The sequence below is a fragment of the Ostrinia furnacalis genome, unplaced genomic scaffold (assembly GCF_004193835.3).
Source record: "Ostrinia furnacalis isolate ACB-3 unplaced genomic scaffold, ASM419383v2 OfSCF2395, whole genome shotgun sequence".
NCBI lineage: Eukaryota > Metazoa > Arthropoda > Insecta > Lepidoptera > Crambidae > Ostrinia > Ostrinia furnacalis.
This window is the reverse complement of record NW_021132634.1, coordinates 474,629-488,286: the sequence shown is the minus strand read 5'-3', so window position 1 is coordinate 488,286 and position 13,658 is coordinate 474,629. Positions and strand designations below refer to the sequence as shown.

Genomic DNA, 13,658 nt, shown 5'->3' with positions numbered 1-13,658 from the left:
GTATTGGCGCGCTCACATACAAACCGCGCTCGGGCGTTTTTATGAAGATGACCTACTCATTTGTATTTACTCTGATAATAGTATCAAAGAGGTAGTACAGTGGCCAACAGTTCCAGCTACCCATTTCCGTTTTTCTCTCGCTCTTGCCAAATGGAAATTCTTTGCTTTAGAACGAGACGACCAAAAATGGGTAGATAGAACTGTGGCATATAGTGCATTTTTAATAATAAATGATGTCGTTTGATCTATAAAATCTATGAAGTTGATTGATGGTATCAAATTTCCAAGTCATTAATGTAGTGCATAGGTATATCATAGACGTCCATAAAGCCATAAAGCTGCTCCAGGTCCTCAGCAATTTTTCTAAATTGCCTAAAACACGTTTTTACCTACTATCTTATTACTGTGACCACGTATCCAACTTTTTAATTAGTAAATTTAATATTGAATTGAATAACAACAATATTCTTGTCTACACTTACCCATATCGTGCTCATAAGGCGTTAACTCCGTGTCTATTTCCGTAGGGTTTTCATGCGCATTTGCTATAGTTTCATCGAACGCCCGCGTCCACCCAGCGTACTCTTGGTCATTACTCGTACTAATCAATAGTTGAACATCTTCCCCTGAAAGTAACAAACCAACCACTAAATATCTTTCAAAATAACTTCTGAGTTCATATTTTAGTAAAGTTTCAGATACTTGCCCCCGGTTACTGAATAGATTTTTAGCTTGCACGTACTCTACTTAAGCATGAACGTAATATAAAAAATTAAAACCTTAGTATCAAATGAGCACGCTCAAGCTAAAATCAATTCAGAAACCGGGCCGTAAAGGTCAAATTACAAACATTAAATGTGCCCATACCTTCAAGCACGAAGGAATGCGGCAAGTCGGCATGTTTGAGCACTAGCATGTGCAGAGGGATGGCGGAGTGCGCTCGAAAATGGCCGCCGCCCGCTCGAGACGCCACTACTAAGATATCACTGAACTGAAACAAAACATTATCTTGCCAATGTGTTCTTTAATGACTTGAAAAATAAAGCTATTTTTACTCGAGCAGCATCGAACTTTAATACTGATGTAGTTCTTATTCATCATTAAACATTATCTTGCCAATGTGTTCTTTAATGACTTGAAAAATAAAGCTATTTTTGCTCGAGCAGCATCGAGCTTTAATACTGATGTAGTTCTAATCATCAGCCATAAAATCAATTGTATAGTTTGGGCCAACAAGAAACATAAAATACACTTCCATACGTGAGTAATAAACAATGTGAATAACTATGACTATGGTTAAGTAACTTACCAAAAATAACATTCTTTGCTGCAGTCCCCGTGTGGAATGTTTGTACACGCAGCCTAATCTGACGAATTCTCTATCAGCTACTAGCAGTTTATCGTAACCTGCAAAACAAAATCAAAAATCTATGTAAGTATTGATTATGAAAAATCAAAATCCAAGTGGACAGAATTATGTAATTATATTCCATGCACTTTGTTAGTATGCAGGATATTCAGAAAGTAAAATGGACGGGTGGGATGGAAGCGTGGGACGTCCACCCATAAGGTGGATAAAGGTAGCAGGAAGGCTCTGGACGCAGGCCACTACCAATCGGACAACATGGAAAGCATTGGGGGAGGCCTATGTTCAGCAGTGGACATCCTATGGCTGAGATGATGATGATAATGAGATGAAAATGGACGGTGGTATGATGAACTGCCACAATCGGCGTCAGTAGAGCAAGCTTATGCAGTACATGTCAACTGCTTTAGCACAAGTCTAATAAGTATATCAATTGAGTGGCGATATCGATTGCAATATTTAGCGGTAAGTAGCGATAACGCGAGCTAAAGATACCAACTGCCGTATTCAGTGGTCAGTTGCGAGTGATACAAGCCTAAGGAACATGTCCAAGAGTCAGTAGCGTCGAGCCATACCCACTATGTCGCGCTGCAGCTGGCAGAGTGCGGCGTGGTTCTCTGCGTGACGTAACTGCGAGCGCGCCGCCGCTCCCGCGCGTTTTGCTAAATCCAACGCCTGCGCCGCCGCCGCCGTACCCACGGCTGCGTACAGTTCTGCAAACAAAAAGGCTCGTAATACTATTTACTGCTTAGATTAATAAAACTCACACAAACACAAGCCAATATTTGAAGCAACTGTCAACTGCTTCATTCGATTCATTCATTCGATATTTCGCACTCAGTGATGGCCTCGACTGTAAACACTTGAATGAAGGGCAGAGGCGACTGAACTTTTATAAGCCGACTGCTTCCCCCTTGAGACGGTGAGACTGAGGGCTATCTTGTTTGGCCTAACCAGTTGGAGTCACCGTAGAGTAAGGTCATGTCCCGTGACTTAAAAATTGGCGCCAACTGGTAAGATTTGAAGCGGTAGGAGGACTATCGCATTTACTCTCACCAAACCATCGCCACTATAGAGTAAGGTCCTGTCACTCGCCAGTGGTGTCAACTGTTAAAGGACTTATCAACCCGAAAACGGATCGTAACTGTATTAACTCGAGGCGGTCAGTGTTCTTTGTATGAAATTCCGTACTGTAACACACACTCATCTGCACCCTGTTGGTAAAACAATAAATAAATACAATAGAGTAAACGCCTCGCCTCGGTTTACTGTGCGGCGAAAGGCAACAGTGTTGATCCCTTTCCGGGTTGATAAGTGTGCTATGACGGTGATACCATGATATTAGTGTGATATTAAGACCACACGTACCGGCGGCGTCCACTCGCCGCACGCTCTCTACGAGACCCACTAGTGTGCCCACGCGTTCCGTGTACTGAGCGTAGCTATACGTAGTACTTACTAGCGGCCGCCCGCGACTTCGTACGCGTAGATCCCGTTTTAGCCCCTTCATCTATCTTACGCGGTTTAGATTTTTTCATACAAAAGTTTTTTCCCGCTAACTCCCGTTCCAGTGGGAATTTTGCAATATTATGTTGTAACTAAGCTTTAAGTTTACTAAGGTACCTGCATGCCAAATTTCAAGCGTCTAACTAAAGCGGTTTAGATTTTTCATACAAAAGGATTTTCCCGCTAACTCCCGTTCCAGTGGGAATTTTGCAATATCCTGTTATAACTAAGCTTTCAGTTTACTAAGGTACCTGCATGCCAAATTTCAAGCGTCTAACTTAAGCGGTTTAGATTTTTCATACAAAAGGATTTTCCCGGTAATTCCCGTACCCGTGGGAATTTCGGGAATTTCCTTTCTTAGTGCACCTCTACGGTACCTAAGCTACGTCCCTTCCAAATTTCAAGTGCCTACGTTAAGCCGTTTAGGCTGTGCGTTGATATGTCAGTCAGTCAGTCAGTTTCTCCTTTTAATATTTAGAAGATATTATTCTGTGTTAAGAGTTAAGACCACACGTACCCGCGGCGACGGTGTATAGACGCTCGCTCTCCACCAGACCCACTAGTGTGCCGACGCGCTCCGTGTACTGCGTGTAGCTATACGTAGTACTTATTATTATTCTGTGGTAGGAGTTAAGACCGCACGTACCGGCGGCGACGGTGTACAGACGCAGCGCGCGGTGCGGCGGCCGCAGCAGCAGGCAGGCGAGCGGCAGCGGCGACTGCGCCTCGAACGCCGCGCACTCCTGCCGGGCGGCGGCGTCCACTCGCCGCACGCTCTCCACGAGACCCACTAGCGTGCCCACTCGTTCCGTGTACTGCGTGTAGGCCTGGAAGGGAATTTAAATCAAAAAGGCCGCTTATACATGCTAAAAGTTCAATCAAACCACCGCGATCACACGCGAACAGCCGGCGTGCAGCGATGGTGATCAGACTTAAATGTATTGATCGCCATCGCTGCGCGCCGGCTGATCGCGTGTGATCGCGTTGGTTTGGCTGAACCTTAAGAAATGTCGCTGGGCCTACGCAAAAATTCGTGTCGTTTCTACACACGAACCGTGCACATTGCTCCGGCGCTGACCAAGAAATAATTCTTGTCTGCGCGAGATACAGCACGTGGCGGACACTGTGTGACAATTTTTCGTAGCTAGGTCCGACGAAATTCTAGTCTTGTCTGCAGCAGACACGGTGAAATTCCTTAGCATGTACAAGAAGCTTAAAGGTCATTTACATCATAAAAGATCTTAAGGCCTCCGCCAAAACTTGCGCGGGCGCCCCCGCGCTCATTTCTGTACCGAAAATTAGACTGCGCACGCGTCGGATGCGTACCGTTTCGTCCGTACACCCGCTAGTTTTAGCGGAGGCCCTTAATAATCCATCCTGTCACTACTCTATGAAATTATACTGTGACTGATTTCAAAAGGTACTTACATCATACGTATTCGAAAGGTATTCTAGTAGTAACTCATCAATTTTTCTGTATTCCGGTTCCTCGTTATCTGTGAACAATATTATTATTTCGTTCAAATCGATCACACACATCCACATTGCTAATGTAGGGAAGTTAATTAATGCTAGTTGTAAAATATGTTACTGCAAATACAAATGGCTGTAGATCAAAATCAAAAATCTAAATTATCTTTATTTGCATAGACTAATTAAATTAGTGCTCACAAATCGTCAAATGCTCTTAAGGAGCCTATACATGTCTCATTCTTTTTTGCCCTACCAGCGCTTTGAGACAAACTTTTGGCAAGTGCTGAGTAGAAGCGCCGTAACAAGCAAGTCCGAGGATCTGTATATCTGTAATAACTTTTTTAAAAAATAAAACCCTTTTATAATCGGCGGAGATATTGCGTATAAAAAAGTTCATCCCCAATTTTCCACCCTTGGGGGTTGTTTTTTCTATTATTAAATTTAAATGGGACCACCCTTGAGGTATTACCTATACGCCGAAAAAAGGAATGGTTTAAATCGGTTCATAATTGGCGGAGTTATCGCGTAACAAACATAGAAAAAAAAAAACATACGGGTCGAATTGAGAACCTCCTCCTTTTTTTTGAAGTCGGTTGAAAATCACGTTTGAAGTGGGGTTTTGTTATAAATAACTAAATAAACAGTGTTCAGGCACACATGCTTTCAATGAGCACGGTACGATTGCGCGGGACCTATTTAAATCTGCCGCCAACTCCGTCCCGCCAAAACTTACACGGCGAGCGCGCGCGACTACCAGCAGCGCCGCGCTCCACGACGGCAAACGAACGAAAACTATGCAACGCGCTCTCTCGCGTCTGGGCCGGCTTCGCGAGTGCCACGCTTATTGTGTGCTCCAACGGAAATGTGAAATTTGGTGACTTTTTGGAAATGTTTTGTGTGTGAGGCCTCCACCGTACTTTGCTTGAAGTTAGTGAACCACCGAAGACACCGGGCGAAGCCCTAACCACCGGCCGGCGGCATCCTACAGAGTACCTACCAGCAGCGCGGCGGCAGACAAGGTACCTGTTCGATTGTTTCTGTGTTTTGTTGATTGTGTTGTGCCTGGACGACACTGGGGAACTCATATTCGGATAAGCTATCGAAGTAGTTAACAAACAGCATACCCAGATCGTCGTGCGACGGCGCGTGCGCAGCGGCGAGCGTGCGGTCCAGCCGCGCCAGCAGCGCGCCGCACGCCAGCGCGAGTGGCTCGAGCGCTAAACACGCGCGCGCTAAGGCGTACGTACTTGTTCACGTTGCCTCGCGGGCGCGGTGGCGGGCGCGGTGACGAAATATCAAACATACAGTCGTGGTCAACTAATTAGGGACAGATATAATACTAAGCAATACTAAGTGTTCATATCCTATTATTGTGAGCTTCATTCAATATTACTGGCTGTTACTTTGTAAACATATTGACTATCAAGTACTCTATTTAACAGAATACAATAACAACAAAAAAACTTATTAACTTAATAAAAAATCTTAATCAAATCACATGAATCGGTAATTATGGTACGGACGGCCTGGCCACCTAATTAGGGACGGTTAAGTTTTTCCTTCTAAATTAAAAAAATAAAAAGTAATAACTTTTATTCTGTTCATTTGTAATTTCGGCGTCAATTTAAAAAGCGATATTCTTATCTTGCGAGTTAAAAACTCATCAAATTATGAAAGGTAATGGGCTGAAAGAAAAGCAACAATGCGCTAAGTTATAATCAATCTTTATCAGTGTGGATGGCCATACCGGTAAATTGCAGATCATCTGAAATGTTCCAAAAACATGAATCTACGATGCAGTGGCTTATTTCAAAATCATGAAACCACAGAAAGTATGCCTAGAAGGAAGAGGCCAATAAAAACAACCCCACAAGATGGATCGCAGAATGGTCACTCTCGCAAAGAGAGACCCCTTTAAGGGTTTCGTTCTGATCAAGAGCGAGATTTTTGGACCAGAACCGACTGCTGGAGTATCTGCGAGGACCGTCGGAAGGCGACTGGTGGAGGCAAAGCTTGTAGGAAGAGTTCCTCGAAAAGTTCCACTACTGAAGATGGAACACAAAGAAGCAAGATTGGCGTTTGCAAGAAAGTATGGACATTAGGCTTTTGCTCAATGGATAAATGTGCTGTTTTCTGATGAAATCAAGATAAATCTTATTTCATCCGATGACAGACAATACGTGCGACGACCTGTAAAGTCCGAAATGATACCAAAGTAAACGAAGAAGCAGGTGAAACATACAGGCGGCAAAATAAAAATCTGGGACTGTTTTTCTGGACATAGAGTGTAACCTATAAAAAGAACTGAAGTTAAACTTGAGCAATTCCAATACAAATAAATATTGGAGAAAACGATGCTATCGTATGCTGAAGAAGTCTTACCAGTCTCATGAACATTTCAACACGATAACGACCCAAAACATACCGCGTACTCTGTTTAATAATTCCTAGCGCAACAGTCAGTGACGGTACTAGATTGGCCCGAAAACAACTCAGACTTAAGCCCTATAGAGCTTATGGTATGAAACGAAGGAAAAAGTTGCAGCTCAACGTACTGGCACTAAAAATCAGCATTTCGTGGCATTTAATGGTATTTGGAATAATATTTCTTTAGAAACCTGTAATGATTTGATTGCATCCATGCCGCGCCGATGTCAAATGGTTATAACCAACAAAACCAACCATATTGGTTATAAAAATACGTTTGATGATTTTGTTTTGTATTCTATATTTATTAATGAAAACTTTTTATGTAATAAACACTTAAATAATTTCCAATTTATTTACATTTACAGTAAAAATGTTACGTGTCCCTAATTAGTTGTCCATCCCTAGGTCAATAAATGTGTAGGTGGCAATGATTTATTTATTTCAAAAATATTGATCGCAACTAGCTAGTTTCTTTTCTGGCCTTTAAATATTTAGAATACTAGCCAAATTACTTGTTATTAATAGGCACAAGCTACAAAGCCTCGTGAAGATTTTTTTTTGGGACTGGAGAGACGGTCTTGTGTTTTAGTCATATAACGTCCCTAATTAGTTGACCACGACTGTATGTAGTGATTCCAAGTGTTCACGTACGAAACGCAGGTGCGGTCTAACTAGCGGGCAAGCTAGCGACTGGCGCGCGCGGAGCGCTCGCGGTAATTTCAACGCGTGAAGATGTTTGTGTGTGTTCATGTCAAACTAGCGGCGGCGTGCGCGCGCGCACGTCACACTCGCGCGAACGCCTGGTGGTTAATGTGAACACGAGCTCGCAACGTTACCCGCGCCCGCACCCGCCCCCGCGCCCGCGCGTACCTACGTGAACAAGCACTACGAAGTCGCGGGCGGCCGCTAGTAACTAAATAAACAGCGCACCCAGCTCGTCGTGCGGCGGCGCGTGCGCGGCGGCGAGCGTGCGGTCCAGCCGCGCCAGCAGCGCGCCGCACGCCAACGCTAGTGGCTCGAGTGCTAAAGCCCGGTCCGTGAGCACGTAGAATTTTGTCCAATGACCCCAAGCTACCCATCCTTATCGCTCGCGCGTAATTATGTTGCTATCGCGCTCGCACACTCACTGCGGGCGCCCGTCGCACAGTCGCGACAGCAATATAATTACGCGCAAGCGATAAGGGTGGGTAGCTTGGGGTCATTGGACAAAATTCTATGTGCTCAAGGACCAGACTATATAGACGCGCGCGCTAAGTTAATAAATAAACAGCGTACCCAGCTCGTCGTGCGGCGGCGCGTGCGCGGCGGCGAGCGTGCGGTCCAGCCGCGCCAGCAGCGCACCGCAAGCCAGTGCTAGAGGCTCGAGCGCTAAGCACGCGCGTGCTAGGGCACCCGCCGCTTCCGCGCTCGCGCTCCCGCGGGCCGCTAAAGATGATACGCGACGCGACCACGACTGCAAGCAAAGGTAAGAGGTATTAAGATATCAGTGGGCTGAATGTGAGTTTAAATCAAACGCGCTCACTAGTGAACTTTTTAGTTTTTGGACGTTTCCCGCAGGGTTCGAGGATATATATCAAGGGATATATATCAAGATATATATCAGATATATATCGGATATATATCCGATATATATCCAGCCGGTTTTGATGATGTATATCAACTTTTAAAATTTGTTACTGTATTTGTACTTTTTGACATAAGATTTTTATTTTTTTAGTTGATTTTGCCGTATTTAACAGAATATTTTATGTTTTTGCTTTATTTGTCTGATTTTAAGTTTAAAAACATTAAAAACATGTTTATGTAACACATATGCAATAGTATTCATGAATAATACAATAAAATAATACTATGGCTTTCATACAAAATTGATATATATCAAAGTTGATATATATCGGATATATATCATAAATATCCGATATTTTGATATTTATAATAAATATCGGATATTTTCGAACCCTGGTTTCCCGCTACGGGCGCTGTACGTACAATCAGTCATACATTTAATGTCATTTTTTGAGTGAGCGCGTTTGATGTGAACTCACACTATAGTCTGGTCTGTGAGCACGTAGAATTTTGTCCAATGACCCCTAGCTACTGATCCTTATCGCTCGCCCGTAATTATATTGCTGTCGCGACTGTGCGACGGGCGCCCGCAGTGAGTGTGCGAGCGCGACAGCAACATAATTTATTTTTATTTATTTTATTTATTTATTATTCATTATTGAGCAATTACATATTTGATCCAAATAGCGTCCTAAATCCTTTTTAGGTTTAATTACGCGCGAGCGATAAGAATGGGTAGCTTGGGGTCATTGGACAAAATTCTACGTGCTCACAGATACACAGTCCAACCTGATATCCAACATGTTAGTGAAACTTGCTCCTCCCGGGGCTTTCGAAAACTGACGCAAGAAGGGACGTAGACTGATTGTTGATGATACTGAATAAACATTTCTTCTTTCTTTATTTCTAGACCCCTTTTACTTGGTAAGACTGCACGGAGCGAACCGAATGCTAGAAGTAGTAAAATCTGCCTTCCCAACTCATATGGCTAACGCATGACACCGCCAGACTTTTAGTAGATAGGCCCTGCCCTTTTGGCAGGGAAACTTGATTATTGTTTGCAAATTCTTTTAGACATCCCTTACGACATCCACGGAATAAATAAATAAATCTTTATTAATTTCTTCACAAGTAAGTTTTCAATTACATATTGTACATAACAATATAACGCATTTTTAAACAATATTACTTATTGTGAAGACTGGTGCTTGATATGGGTTGAGACAACCTGTAATACAAGACACCAGAAAGACTGAGAGTGGTCATATCGTACTCTGTTGTTATTACACGCACTAACACAATATTTAAACACTGTGAATGTGACGTCACCGTTCCAGAACTCACCACAGTGACGAGCTCCAGGTCCCGCTTGTAAGTGCGCTCGGTCATGAGCAGCTCTTTAGCTATGAAGTATGTCAAATCGGCGCCGCGACGCTTCGCCGCGTCTATCGTGCCGTCACGCACCGCCGCCGTCAGGTTTGATGATATGCTGACAAAAAGAAACAAAATAAATCATTATTGAATTATTGCAACCAATGTTTTTTACATTTGTACAGTCGCGGAATGAAAAGGTTCGTCACCTTAGTGTCGATTTTCGCTTGCACTAGGTACTGTAAGAGTCAAATCTGCCAACATAGCAGTGCAAGAAACAGTGCTGCTAACATTTAAATAAATATGACGTTTGCTAACGAATAAGGTTTTGCTTGTTTATTTTTCTATCTCATCAGTGCAATGCAATGATGACATTGACCAATTGACAATAGTTTTTTTTTATTTAATAGAAATAATAATGGCAGGTTCAATCAATAAGGTTTTAGTTTATCAATCATAATAATCTTCTTGATAAGATAAATCGTCAAACAACTTTGATCTGAATAATTTTGAACTTTACTGACGAACGTTAAAGATTATTTTCTCTAACACGAGATTATTCTGTAACATAGTTTCAAAAGGTAATATGTGCTCGCGATTCGTTGAAGGAATCAATTTGAAAACTGACGAACCTTTTCATTCCGTGACTGTACATCTTTTTTACATACAGTGTCAATAAATTATTGAAGAAATTCTTACCTATTGTTGTTGTTATTCCGCCTTTGCAACGTGTCACCGGCGTCGCTTTCACCTCCGCTCAAAACGTCCATGCTGTATGTTGATTCTGAGACTATGTTTACTGAAACAATTCAAAATAAACTTTTTTTCATGATGTTACCCTAAGCAATAGGCTAGTTTCCTAAAAAATATTATTAGTCCGTCATGTTTAATATCAAAAAATATTGGACACATATATTTTTATTTGTCAATCTAACAAATAATTACATAGTTATGGTGCGTTGAAGTTTTATGCACGCATTGACGCATCTTCTTATGAACTTTGGCGCGTTTTATCTCTTTAAATTTTCATTAGTTTGAAAAAGTGAAAAATACGTATAGAGTATTTTTTGAAGTTAACTGACGGACTAATTAAAACTCTTGCTTTTTGACCCAGGAAACATCCCTATTGACAACAGACACGGACGTTTTCGACAAGGGTAGAATTTAACAAAAGAAACATTTGGTGAACTAATGAAACGAATGAACGAACGAAGAACATAAACTGTCATAGTGTTTGAGATCGAATCACTTGGGCTTGTGAGCTTCGTCAGGTGATGTAAGGCTCTCTCCTCCAGGAGAGAAAGCTACCCATTAAAATCCACCAATCTCCGTCTTCCAAACTCACCATTGACATTCCCATTAATGACGTCCGAGCTGGCCTTGTCCACTGCATCATGGCCGTTGGTCAAGGCATTTATTGTATTCGTCTTAACCACCAGAGGCGTGGACGCACACAGCGGCGCCTCGGTTCTCTCAGCCGGCGTCGGCGACATACACAGGCTCGCTGATGATATAGTGTTCTCAAACTCACCATTGACATTCCCGTTGATGACGTCCGAGCTGGCCTTGTCCACTGCATCATGGCCGTTGGTCAAGGCATTTATTGTATTCGTCTTAACCACCAGAGGCGTGGACGCACACAGCGGCGCCTCGGTTCTCTCAGCCGGCGTCGGCGACATACACAGGCTCGCTGATGATATAGTGTTCTCAAACTCACCATTGACATTCCCGTTGATGACGTCCGAGCTGGCCTTGTCCACTGCATCATGGCCGTTGGTCAAGGCACCCGTTGTGCCCGACTTGACCGCAAGTGGCGTTGACGCACACAGCGGCGCCTCGGTTCTCTCAGCCGGCGTCGGCGACATACACAGACTCGCTGATGATATCGTGTTCTCTTCTGTTTCGTCCGGAGATATCTCGTCTGTGATAGAAAAATACACTTTAATATTGAGAAATATAAATTGACATAATAATAATAATATACTACTGGGTGTGGTGATTTAGATACCTGGGGGCGTAGTGTGAGTTTACATCAAACGCATTCGATATAGACTGCGTTAAAAAAATGTATGAAAATTTTAGTTCTTTAAAGTTTCCGCTAGGGGCGCTGTACAATCTTTCATACATCTAATGTCGCTTTTTTACGCAGTCGATATCAAATGCGTTTGACGTAAACTCACACTACGCCCACTGCAATAAGTTAGTGGTATTCACATAAAAATAAACCACTTTTACTATGGGAACAAAACTGTATTTGCAATTCATCTTCAGGACAAATTAGCGCGCTACCTCAACGGTAATGTAAAGGATTTAATATTTTTACAAATTTGATACTGCATCTTTAATAAAGTAGCAGATAACTAAATCTCCATCCCATCTATGACTACAGAGATATAAGGATACAACGTGAAATAATTAACATCTATGAAAAAAGGGAATAAATAAGAAAAAACAATAAGAAAGGAAAGCGAGACCTGAAAAGAAAACTAAAATAATTAAAAAACCTGAAAAAAAATCTTAATCATGCATAAAAACATTATTGGTAATAACAAATAAGTGCATTAATAAAAAATACAGAAATCATAATAAGCATGCATTGTGTTGTGCTACATACAACTTACATATTATTCCTTGCAGCTTGACAATTTGAATAATTAATTGGGCCGAAATTAAAGAACAAAAATGTAAAACATTGCATTGAAACATCTCGATATCAGTTTACTTTTATTTATTCATTTAACTATTCCCGACCGCGGGGGCCGGCGTCGTGTATTGCAGGGATACCGTACACTTACACATATAAATTCAAAAAAGGAAGTAACATTTCAACACTTGAAACAATATCCAAATACGTGATATACAATACAAATTAAAACAATGAATGAAATCGTAACGTTACAGTCTATTCGGATTGTACAATCTCAATCGAAAAGTCGAAGTTCTTATACACTATGATTCTTTAAACCGATTGTTATTGCGCTAACTAGGGAGGTCGCGACCTCTTATAGCTAATAGTCTAAAATTGCTTCGTGCACACGCGTTCACATTTAGCTTATTTTCATTAATTGAACACTGCACTCAGTGGCAGACAGACACAACTAGTCGCCACTGACGTGCATAAGAAAACCGACTACTATTCGAGACAACAAAAATTATATCTGCAATTTTAGGAAAGGCTGCGTTTAGGATCACAATTTCGATGATTTGGCACAAATTGGTTTGGTATCGAACGCAGCCTTAAAACTTATAAAACAACATTGCAAGTTCAATCATGATGACTCGATGCTCATACGAATAAATGTTTTTGATTAAACGTCGGCTTGGTCACATTGTGAATATTATGAGCGAAATACAACATTAGATCATCACGATTAAATTTCGAGATTTTATACATGAGAAGATTTAAAATTACTAACGAATCCAACAACAGTTAAAATCTGCAATAATAATTTAGAATACTGCCCTTAACGATAAATAGTAGCTTCACTTTTATAGATCAAAATCCGATAGTGAATTGATTGTAATTGTAACAGAAGGATGTTCCCTGTCTTACTATCAATCGTAAAGGCAGATTAAAAAGACAAGCTTAATAATACTTAACATTTGTACAATTGACATTTTAATAACAAAATTAAAATAAAATATATTTTATTTAGTGCACGTTCCAACTATCTAGGTATTTGACTAGACACATTTCTTATTAAACATTAAAATAATTCAACGGGAAGACGAGGTTGAAATGGCAATGCCAGATTTTGTATGGAAAGTGGCGTCTTTTTTTTTTCGCGCGGCCATCGACCAAACTTTGTTTTTTGATTACAAAATAGTGTAATAAACCAAACTTACAATAACATGTATACCTCTAAACTCAGTCTGAACTGAGTTACGAGCATTAGAAGTTTGATTATTTTCATACTAGATTTGCTTTTTGTGCGCAAGTTTTGTA

At 41.5% G+C, this 13,658-nt stretch overlaps 1 protein-coding gene across 14 annotated transcripts in view; it reads right to left on the bottom strand.

The window, feature by feature from the left end:
• Window positions 1–13,658, bottom strand: part of Cdep (Chondrocyte-derived ezrin-like domain containing protein) — a 73,137-nt gene that overhangs the window by 4,923 nt on the left and 54,556 nt on the right. For 12 of the 14 annotated variants that reach the window (XR_003656100.1, XR_003656102.1, XR_003656099.1 and 9 more), the window contains 10 exons: window positions 11,430–11,633; window positions 10,412–10,511; window positions 9,686–9,830; window positions 8,051–8,228; window positions 4,301–4,368; window positions 3,519–3,699; window positions 1,942–2,079; window positions 1,310–1,407; window positions 868–991; window positions 483–626 (listed from right to left, as the gene is read on the bottom strand). Coding sequence is in view for 10 of the 14 variants with exons in the window: in XM_028308183.1 (XP_028163984.1) it covers window positions 483–626; window positions 868–991; window positions 1,310–1,407; window positions 1,942–2,079; window positions 3,519–3,699; window positions 4,301–4,368; window positions 8,051–8,228; window positions 9,686–9,830; window positions 10,412–10,511; window positions 11,430–11,633 (1,380 nt within the window). In the remaining 4 variants the exon portion in view is untranslated. Of the gene's footprint in view, window positions 1–482; window positions 627–867; window positions 992–1,309; window positions 1,408–1,941; window positions 2,080–3,518; window positions 3,700–4,300; window positions 4,369–8,050; window positions 8,229–9,685; window positions 9,831–10,411; window positions 10,512–11,429; window positions 11,634–13,658 lie in introns of those variants that run through there. The other 2 variants (XM_028308192.1, XM_028308193.1) reach the window with 2 other exon arrangements.